Raw genomic sequence first — 11,650 nt, 5'->3', positions numbered from 1 at the left:
AACCTTAGGAAACGCTTTGAGCTTCTTTCGTATGAGACGAAATCCAACAATTCATCAAGGTTCTATTGAAACCCAATAGGACTCCTTAGAAACATCAACCAAGTGTGACAAATCTATGGATGAGAGGACTAGGATCCTCTCATCAAGCTCCTATTTAAACCCAATAGGACTCCCTAGAAACATCAACCAGTGTGACAAATCTATGGATCCGAGGGAGGAAAGTGAATACATGAACACTCTATATGTGGTGATTGAGTGAACTACTAATCTAATAAGCTTCTCTAACAATAACCTCAAATAGCCTAACTAGGGAGAGCATTTGAAACAAACTGTACTAAAGAAACCCCTATCTCGGGAGGAGAATACGGAAAGTGCATCAATTGGATGAAATCAGTTTTGGCCCTATCCTATTAGAGTCTTATAGTTTTGAAATCAATTCTGGTCCTATCCTATCATAGCCTTAGAGTTGTGATGTTTCCAAAAACCCTAAGAAAGGTGAAATTTTTTAGGATTCACCTCTCTTTTTTTTCTTTAAATGTATGTTATATGTTTAAACTGTGCAACGTATAACTCAATTATACGGCATACTTTCAAATGTACGCATCCCATGTGTTTAAATTTTGGATACATACAATTCAAAAATACTATGTATAATTCAATTGTATGAGTAAATTAATAACATACATATGATCTTGTACACATTTGATTGCCACATGTCAATGTGTGACTTGATCGCTTTGATGTCATATGTGTCACATGCTAACTAGTTAATTTCGAATAGGCTTATCTCCAAATCTATCTCGATTGTACATGGTACGATTGCAACTACATGGTACGATTGCAACTACATGCCGTACAATAGTACGTTTTATGATTTCAATGTGATTTTGGGGATAGTTTCAAGGCGTAAATTAAGGTTATGTGCATCCGTTAAGCTTTTAAATTTTTTGTGTTTTTTAAAACAAGAAATGATTAAAGCTAGGAAAGTGCAAAATGGAGCACAAATTGAAAGAAATTAAAGCTATTCTACAAAGTCATCAATGCAAGTAAATCAACCTTTACTAACTTACAAGGAATAAAATATAAACCTTCCCTAAATGCAAAAATAAAATCTTTTCTTCTTTACAAACTCCACCATTGTGCTCATAAGAGTCATGGGCAAACAATGTCTCATCTAAGGAATTATGCTAGCAATACTAAAGAGAGAAGGTGGTTAGTTAGAATTTTTACCTTGCCAAATCATGTGTCATGGGAAATTCACTAAAGAGAGTTGCCAAAACAACTTCTCGATTGTGTGGGTGTGCTAGCTGGTCGTCCAAATACCCAACTCCTCCATTATAACACTATTGGAGAGCTTTAAGTGCTAACAGGGTGTGGAAGAAGAGGAAGCTTGCCTTGATGATGCAAACTCATGCAAGCAGGGAGCCCAAATTATACCCAAGCATACCCATAATATTCATGGAGGTTTTAGCCACATGACCACCAACAAGGCTAAGCCACTTTTGTCCTTTGATTTCATTGACATAAAGGTTATGCCGAGTATTGGGGGAAAGAAAATTGGTAATAGGGTGGGGGTTCATAAGGACTAGTGAGATGGATTGGAGGTAGTCTCGTCGGTCGGGACTCTATGAGAATTTGTCATGCAAGGGTAGAGGCTAAGTTTTGGGTGATTCGTCAAGTGGTGAGAGCTTGCTGCTCTATCTCATGCTGCTACTATATTCCTTGGGCTCCTCTTGGAGCTACCAGCTCATGTTCTTCAAAGGTATTATCCCCCACGCTAAGAGATTTCTACTCTTTTGTTGGTCACTTCCTATGACATGACTAGCTATTCTTCACATGGACCTCTTCATCTTCTTACGGTTGTGTTTCTTGAGAAGGTTGGGGCTATACTAGTGGCTACTACTCTTGGGTAAGCTTTTCTTATTGAGGAGTGGGTTATGGTTGGGGTTGCTCTCGAGCTACTAAAGAATAAGTGATGGTCGCACCCATCTTTTTATCAAAGTGTTAAGTTCTAGTTTGTCAAATATGTGGAGATCTTACAGTAGTTACCTGGCTTGCAAAGGCACTAGGTGGTGGAATCTCCTTCCCTATTACATGACATAGTACCTTTGTGAGCATGTGTATGCAGTTAAGTTTTTGATCATGGCTAGAGTAGGACTAGAAGAGCTCAGTTGAAGAGTTCATCCCAATTTTCTAGCTAACCTAGATGTTAGCTTATGGAGTACAATGAGAAAAACTCTATTATGTTGATTGATGAATCTTTGTTATGCTAAGAATGTGAGTACTCAAGCCGGGTCCACATACTCCTTGACTATGAACTCCGTTGGTGTTTGCTCCATTGGTGTTGGTCACTATGACGTGACTAGCTACTCTTCACTTTTGCGTGCTCTTTCTTTTTCTTTTGGACCTGTGGTCTTGGTCCTCTTTAGCTTTTTCTCAAGGGATATCTTACCCTTTTGATGGGCTGCCTTGGCCTTTGGGGGTCACGCTTTCTGATAGCTTCAAATCTGATGCTTGAGCTTTTTTGCTTATTTACAGCCTTTGTTGTTTCCTTAGTTGCTATCCTCGTCTTGTCTGAGAGCCTTGTCATAACATTAGGGAAACTATATGAAAAAGTCCTCCTTGTACACTTACAATAAGTTAAGGCTTGTTAAAGTGGCAAATGCTTTTGCCATTGGGGCAATTGTCACTCTATGGGGACAATCCTTGAAATAAAATATCAAAGTTCTAGGTAATATTTTTAAAACTATTTATCTATACTTTAGATTTTCTATTAATGTTATGTTGGAGTCTCCTTGTTGTTATTGAAATAAAATGTTAACAATTTTGTAGTGCAACTTGCATAACATGGCATTGCTTTGGGATCATAGAGACCATTTTATTGCATGTGATTGATTTTGAAAGATAGATAAGTAACATAGTTAGAATCCCTATGTTTTTGTTGTAGATAATTAACAAGCATGATCACACTTAAGTAATTGGTGGTACCAACAAGTTTAAGTCCCTGTAGAGGGAATTTGTGTAGGATGATTTTGCCCAAGTAATAGGTATGCATGCATGGTTAACATGGTTACTTGACTAATTGTGAAGGTCTTTTACTTAGACATAGTGGATGTAACATGAAAACCTGATAACTTCAGTATTGGCATCGTAACTTTATTATAGTAAAAAATATTTATAAGCAAAATTTTAATACTTATACTCGTGTATTTGTTTCTAGATTACTACGATACCATGGTGAACTTCCCATAAGAACATTATTAAAATAGGTTGGCAAAAAGCAAACCTAAATCTACATGCAGACTATAATCACTTTCTTATATATATTGGGTTATTCATTTTCTGCTATTAGAGATTTATAATAATCATAATAACTTGCTTAAAATATTTTGTTTTCTTCTATATTAACATGGTTATGTGCTCTTTTACCACAACATGACTAAATGCTTACTTAATAACTAAGAAAAATAGCTTAACTTTTACTAGATGTTGGATATTGTTACTATCTGTGCTAACATGTATGCTTACTATATTAACATGGTTATGTGCTCTCTTCCCACACTATATTGGGGCATGACCAAATTTATCCTTAATAACTACGAAAAATAGTTTAACTTTTACTAGATGTTGGATATTATTACTATCAATGCTAACATGTATGCTAACTATATTAACGTGGTTATGTGTGCTCTTTTACCACGCTAGATTGTGGCATGACTAAATGTAAGAAAAATAGTTTTTTTTTACTAGATGTTGGATATTGTTACTATCTATGCTTACTATACATACTAGTTTGCATGGAAATTTGCTTTTATGTGATGACTCTTTAACAATACCACATCACATTAGTTTAACTTCTTATGCTACTTTCAGCTTACGTCTGTGATTTTTTAGCATTTGGTATAATTTGCTAGTTGGTTGAGCTATATGTCTATTAGTATAATTGGAATCTCTGTTGTGGAAATGTTTGCTTTATGCCTTGAAGGATATATAAAAATAGAGGAAGTTTAGATCTTTAATTGTTGAACTTAGTCCAGTCCTTTTATGTTAATATAATAAGAAATTTTCAATAGTAGAATTTATGTTTTGACACACAATTAATATAATAAGCCTTCAAGATCCATAGCATCCACGGCTCTGCTCCAAAAACTTATTTAGTTTTTGTAGGCCAATTTACCACTAATAGTCTAACAAAAGGATAATAGTAAAAGCCAATCATTCACAGATGCTGTTTGTCAAAATCTAAAGCAACAAGGTCATGATTGTGGATGGTTTTGTGGAATGTAGGGATTTTAATACACGAGAGAATAGGTTGAACGTGGTGAGGGCAATTAGGGTAAGGCTATATTAAAGGGCCCAAAGTTAAGGGTTCCATGTCTACTCCTATAGTCACAATAAATGACACGTTTATATAGTTTGTTAGCGAGTCGTGAGCTATCCTAGCCATTCCACTGACTAGTTGGGAAACAATTGTGTGTGATAGCTATTACAAACCCAACTTGCTAACACATAGCCAACTTGTTAGCACACAACCAACTTTATACTTGGAATATAAAAAACTATGTAGTTTTTGCATGCTGCTTTAGCAATGATTACACTCAATTTAAGCTGATGTTACGATTAAGTGTAATCATTGCTATAATTTAGCATGTAAAAACTACATAGTTATTAGTATTGCTATAAGTCAGCATACAAAAACTATGTAGTTTTTAATATTGCTATAAGTGAGAATGTAAAAACTACATAGTTTTAAATATTCCTAGTATGTAGTTGGTTGTGTGCTAGTAAATTGGGTTTGGAATAGCTAACATACACAATTGTTTCCCAACTAGTCAGTGGAATGCCTATGATAGCTCATGACTCACTAACAAACTATATAAATGTTTCATTTATTATGACTATAAAAGCAGACGTGGAAAAGCATTTCCCTGATTGCTCAACCCGTTCTCTCATGTGTTGAAGTCCCTAGATTCCACAAAACCATCCGGGATCATGACCTTGTTGCTTTAGATTTTGACAAATCATAGTGTCTGTGAATGAGTAGCTTTTACTATTGTCTTGTTAGACTGTTAGTGGTAATGGTCTTCAAAAACTAAATATTTTTTTGGAGTAGAGTCATGGATGCTATGGATCTTGAAGGTCTTGAGTCATACAAAGTTATTTTAACTTGAACCCTTAATAAATTACTTTCCTTGAATGGTATAGCTACCTTTGAGCCACAAGTTCATGGGCCTAATCCATTAATACCTTGAAAGACTCTTTGGTTGTGTTGGTGAATTTATGAGATCCATGTTTTTATCACTTCGACTACAATAAATCTTTTTTTAAACATGATGAATAAAACGTGGTCATGATGAATAAAACGTGGTCATGAGATTGCATGATGAATAAAACGTGGTCATGAGATTGCATGCTTTGATTTCATGTTCTTAGCTTGATCTTTTTAGATTTTTCCAAAATAGCCATCTTTGATGAAATTTTTGCTACATGGAAGGTTTGTTGCCTTAACTACTCTTGCTTTGGTGTTTTATCTTTTAGCACTAAGCTCATAGGGTGCATGCATGGCTCAAAGATTTGAACTTTGAGTTTATCTTGTGTTATCTCATTGCATTTTTTTGCCCTTGGCTTACTGAGATTCATCTCATTTTGGTACCTAACTAGGATTGAAGTTTTAAATATACCTTTATTCACTTCTTTTATTGTATTTTTTAAACAAAATTATCATTAAACTTGTATTTATAATTAACAAACAAGAATATTTCCTTCATAAACACCTTTACGTAGTGATATCACTCTCGTTGTTAAAAGAAACCATATAAGCTACCTCAATCTTTCACCTTGAACTACTAGATGTTAATACATTTGTTTTTTTTGTTTATTGTGACATCTATAGCTTCCCATGAGTTTGCAAGCGTACTAATACATGTCTCTTGTTTGGATGGTGGAAGGTAACAATAAACAACTCAACTTGGAAAGCTAAGTCTAGTAGTACTCTGTCATCTCATTTGATGGACAAATGTTAGATGTACACCACTTTCTTTTAATGGAAATGGTGTGTCTTTCGGCTCTTATAAAATGTTCTCTGTGTGTATTAAATTTCATAGTGTTTTCCAGTTTACCATTTCATTTGTTATCATTTTCCTATGAAGGGGGTGCATAATGCAATAGTTGCTACTTATACCTATAGAAAAGAAGGAAACCAAGTGCGTAGATCAACTTCTGCTAAATACAAAGTACTTCTATTTTGAGACTTCACATTAAATCCTAAGGTTTCTAGCCTTGGAATAAAATAGAAGCAGATGGGTCCAAACTTCCATACTCTATTTTATCGTGACCCATTCTATGTTTTCGATAATCACTTATCATCCAAGTGTGTAAGGGACCCTAATTTAGTCATATTCACTGCACTAGACATATGCATTAATTTTAGTGCGCACAAAAGAGGGCACTAATTAATGAATAACCTAAGGTTAAGACCTTAGGAAATCTACTAAGGTTTGAACCTTAGTGAAATTATTTTTTATTTTAAAAAGTACATTTTTTAAAAACGTCATGAACGTTATCTCTCTCACTGCCACTCCATCTACCATTTATATTATCGGGATAATTCACGAAGGCATGATCCATCCGCAATCTATTCGATGAAACGTTTTTACTTGACTTTAGTTTGGAGATTCGGTTTTTAACAATAAAAGCACAATTAAATGCATATACAATGATACAATGCAATTAAAGAAGAGGGATGAGTATTACATTTTTCATACAGCCACATCTAGCTAAAGTGCATCATAAAAAAAAGAAACACTTCGGAAGCTCAGATTGTCTCTTCAGTAAGGTTTCAGCCTTCAAACCCTAAGGTCCTCCACCACTTAAAAGAAAATAATTAATAGCCAAGCAATAATAATCATAATATATAAATATACTATTAATAGCCAATAATAATAATAAATAATAAATATATTTTGTTGGTGTTGCTGAGAGGAGGGGCAAATGTTGTCATGTTAAAGAGCGGTTTACACTCTCTTCTTCATCTGGCAGGTGCGGAGGCCAAAAGGGTTATCCTCAAACCTGTGCGTCCGGCTGTTGTTGCTGCCCATTTGGAGGAGGCATCAGCGAAAGGGAGATGGGTTATTCTCCCCCCAGTGCCTCGTGCGAAGGGCCTGGCCCAGATCATGCAGCAGCGCAAGGATGTGACTGCTATCAGCTGGCTTAAGCAGTGCTGCCCTCAGATCTCCCGAAATGGTGCGGAAACCCTCTTTCGTACAAGACAGGTATTTCTTTGTTTTTCTCTCAGCAGGCATGGTAACATCCCAATCACTTTAAACTTATAAAAGGGGAGTCTGCATTGCATTTCATCATGGTCGTTTATGTATGCCTTCCTTCAAAAGGCATGGTAACCATCCCAATCGCTTTAAACTTATAAAAGGGGAGTCTGCATTGACCCGTATACTTGGGTTATGTATGAGCAGGGGAACGTCTTCCCCCATGGCTGAGTTGCCCAAAACGGTTGGAACGCGCATGTGGAACATTGTGAAGGGGTGATGAAGTGCACAATGGCACTAGAGAGAGGAGAAAGAAAGACGAGAGAAAGTAGACAATTCAATGGCATTAGTATGAGATGTTTACAAGGGTCATACCCTGTCGGTAGACCAAGTGTATAAGTGCTCTCATTGTAGATGAGTGAATAAAGTGTGCGGGGAGCAAAGGAGGCACATGATGATGGCCGACTTGCACATGAGGGCCCCCTGACTTGCATAAATACCCCACGACTTGGATAAAATGCCGCGTGTCATAAAAGCCCATCCCATTACAAGAGGTAGTTTCCACCCCCAAGCACACAAGAGATGCACATTCTAACACCCCCTTTGGAGCTCAAAGTGTGCAAAAGTCTGAAGAAGCCAAGTCGATGACGATGCGTCCATGGACACTCCAGGACTGGCCGATGCTGGATACACCTCGGAAAATGCACTGATCAATTGTCTCCTCGAAACAAATGCCAAACTCCTTGCAGAGTTGTCCCCTGACGATGAATTCAAGCAGCAATCTGCACAGAACTCTAAAGTCTAGCACCAACTTGCGCTGACCTCCACTGTATAGAATTATGAACTGCAACCAATGCGTCCATTATCCCCGCAAGAACAAAACCTCGAACTATGAACAGGGAACACCATCCTGTCTAGACTTCAGCTACACCAAGCAATGATCTTAGAACTCCAAGAACAAAACTATGAACATGGAACACCATCCTGCCTAGACTTCAGCTGCATCATGCGTCCATTATCCCCACAAGAACAAAACCTCGAACTATGAATAGGGAACACCATCATGTCCAGACTTCAGCTACACCAAGCAATGATCTCAGAAGTCCACCGGATCATAGCTCCTCCAATATGCGTAGCAAGGCTCTCAGAATAAACTAGAGTCATAGCCTTGACAAATACGGTTGACCTGCCTGCCAGAGTTGTGTGTTGGACCTCCGACACACGGATCCCAGACACTAGTATTGGGAGCACCACCTTGCCTCCTCTTTTGCTTGAAACACTACCTCTGGTTGCAGCACGTGGGGGAAGACTATCTTTGTCTCTACGGAACTTGGAACACATTGTTCCCCAAAGATGGAGACCTCAGCCATGCTCGACGCATTGACCATTAGAAAACTCTGTTCGTTGTCCCTCGTAGAATAAGATCCATTGGGTGGGTACCATCACGATCTCCAAGCCTCCCTCGTGGAAGAACAAGGGCCATCTGAAGTGTGCAGCTAGAGCCAAAACAATCCTGATGGTAGTATACCTGGCTCTAGGAGCAAATGTGCCATCAAAGTCTTCACCTACCTCTGAGCATATCCTCGAGCAACAAGGTGGGTGTTGTACTTGTCCAAAGTACCATCTGCTTGAAACTTGACTTTGAAAATCCATTTCACACCAATCACACGACGATGTAAAGGCCGTGGTACCAAAGACCAAGTGTGATTCCTTTCAATAGAGGACATCTTGGCTTCCATGGCTTGCCGTCACTGCGGCTGTGAAAGAGCCTTCTTTGGACTCTCAGGCTCATCGAGAACTCATTAGAGCATAATTCACTGTGATGAGATGTGGAAGCTCGAGAGGTCCAGGGATGGTGGTAGAGATCTGGTTATGTAGTTGTGCATCAGTGAGACTAGAGGTTTGACAGAAACTCAGTACGAAGGACTTTGTGTGAATATATGCTCTTATGTGTGTGTTTGAGAGCATATCTTGGTACAGAGTTCTACACCCACTATTGGGCACTGATGACGTTAGTGGGGATGTCGTAATATCAAGTCCATACTATGCATAATGGAGTTGATAGTTATATAGTCTTGTGGGTTGACTACCATGAGTATCTTGTCAGAATGCGCAGCGGAAGACTAACGCACGTAGGAGATGCACCACCATCGAGCTCCACGAACACCCCCAACCGGCACTGTAGCATCCCTCCACCGGGCTCCCATCTCTCGGTGAGCTGCCTCCCAAATGTAATATGCGGAAGCTTCGGAGAAGGATCGGTACTTCAAAACTCAGAAATCAGCACTCTTTTCGCGACGGAACTAATGCACAAACTGAAAGGAGATGTGCAGAAAATAGAGAGAGAAGGGGGAGATGGAGAGGACACAGTATTGGGTCCCAATTACCCTATGTAGGGCCCCCACCACGGATGGTGTATTTGCTTTATTAGAATGATGTAAATCTGAAAACAAATACAGAAAACTTGACCTTTTCTTGGCTGGAAAATCCTGCCCTTGACCTTCAGTCCTTCACCCCTTTGCGTTAGCAACTTCTTGGCTGTCCTGGCCCTTGTTTGCTTGGAGCACTTGGTGAATTATGAGATGCCTTCATTGATTCTTGGCTGGAGTATTTATACTCCCTTTATCATCCAGTCGGCTAGCTTTATTAAGCCTCACGACCATGTCTTTAGTAATATTGTGCTTTCACACTATTGCAAACTGCTGGCCACTCTGCGCATGCCTGCTGGGACAGTGCCAGGCTGCTGGACACTCTGCGCATGGGTGTGGGACTGCCCCCTACACCTGGCCGACCTGCTGGGTAGGGTTTCTAGCCCTGTCGGCTGCCTGTCCAGAAGTACTAGGGCTGGCCGACAGCCCTTCCAACCCATGCCATGGCTGGTGGGCACAGCCTGGGCCCTCCTGGCCCCTTGGGGGGTGGTTCTACATCTCCCCCATGCCCACACTAAGAGTGCAAACCTTCGCACTGGGGTAGCCTTATGGGCTGGCCCCATCTCTACATGCAACCACAGAGGTCTGGCATCCAGTTGCAAACTAGATACATAGAACATCTGACATCATTCCAGAGGGAGACTCACTGCGCGGACTGGCACTGTTTCATGTGCAGGACAGTGCACACTTGACCTTGGACTCATGTGCAGGACAATGCACACCTGACCTCGGACGACTGAGATGGATCCTTGGCTGACTACTGGGCTCACATGGGACCAGTTCACCATCCCAGGTCCTGCACCTTCTGTACAGAAATGTCTACGTGGCATCCAAGTGCGGGATGCACGTGACATCCCCTTCTGCTTAACTTGACGGAAGCTGCATAGCCTCCAAATAATCCGTCAATAATGCCGGATAGTCTTCGAAAAATTCTTTGTCGAGCCATACGGCTTCATGAGTTCCTCGGTTCTGAAACTTCGTGAGAAACTGTCGTAGTCTTCGGCCTGAGCCATGTTTGAAACGGTGCAGAAGGATCTGTTCTGGAACCATTACTTCTGCTTCATCAATAATGTCTGGTTCCGGTTCGTCTCTGACCTCTGAAGGGGGTGGACCTGCATATGGCTTTAACCAACTGACATGAAATACATCGTGCATAGTCCAACTCGGAGGTAGCTTTAACTGCATAGACACCTCATTAATCTTTTTCCGGATGGGAAATGGTCCGAAGCTCCTGAAAGACAACTTTGGGCATCGCTTGCCCACCTGCTTCAATCTTTGCTTCATAATCCGAAGATACACCCAATCCCCTTCCGAAAACGTCATGTCCCTTCGGTCTTTATTGGCCTGTCGAGTGTAGGCCTCTTGCGCTTTAGCCAATCTGTCTTTAACAGACTCTAGGATCTCCTGGTAAGACTCCGTCACTCTGTTCGCCTCCGGTACTGAAGACGAAGTCCTGGTTAACAACGACTGGAAAGGCCTTCCAAACGCTGCCTCATATGGAGTCCTGCCAATAGCTGAAGAAAAAGAGTCATTCAAAATAGCTTGAACTAAAGGCAAAAACGATTCCCACTTAGATTGCTGATCGTGGACATAACACTTCAGCACATCAAAGGCCAACTGGTTGTATATCTCTGTCTGGCCATCTGTCTGTGGGTGGAATGCACTGGAAAAATTCAACTTAGTACCAAAATTATCAAACAATGCCCTCCAAAAATGACTAGTAAACTTGGCATCTCGGTCTGACACTATGGTTCTAGGAATCCCGCCAATCGGGTACCAATGCCGAATGAATAGCTGGGCAACATCCTCGGCGGTCACATTGGCCCTGCAAGGAATAAGCATAACAAATTTGCTGAACCTATCAACAATAGTTAAACACTGCGTATTATGCTTACTCGGACTGGGAGGCAGATTTGTGACAAAGTCCATCGAAATGTCCTGGAAAGGACCCTCAGGAAT

General features: G+C 40.1%; 1 protein-coding gene across 3 annotated transcripts in view; it reads left to right on the top strand.

Moving 5' to 3' along the window:
* The first annotated feature begins 6,924 nt into the window (after positions 1-6,924).
* The window catches only part of LOC147605043 (RNA pseudouridine synthase 4, mitochondrial-like), a 62,756-nt gene continuing 58,030 nt past the window's right edge, over positions 6,925-11,650 (top strand). The window contains exon 1 of one of the 3 annotated variants that reach the window (XM_086794219.1): positions 6,925-7,271. In XM_086794219.1, the coding sequence (XP_086650345.1) occupies positions 6,999-7,271 (273 nt within the window). In that variant the 5' untranslated portion in view covers positions 6,925-6,998. The remainder of the gene's footprint in view (positions 7,272-11,650) is intronic. The other 2 variants (XM_086794221.1, XM_086794220.1) reach the window with 2 other exon arrangements.

This window comes from Cibotium barometz, chromosome 60, assembly GCF_041138505.1.
Source record: "Cibotium barometz isolate CiBa-2024 chromosome 60, ASM4113850v1, whole genome shotgun sequence".
NCBI lineage: Eukaryota > Viridiplantae > Streptophyta > Polypodiopsida > Cyatheales > Cibotiaceae > Cibotium > Cibotium barometz.
Note: the sequence above shows the minus strand (reverse complement) of the source record. Positions and strands in the feature narration are given on the sequence as shown.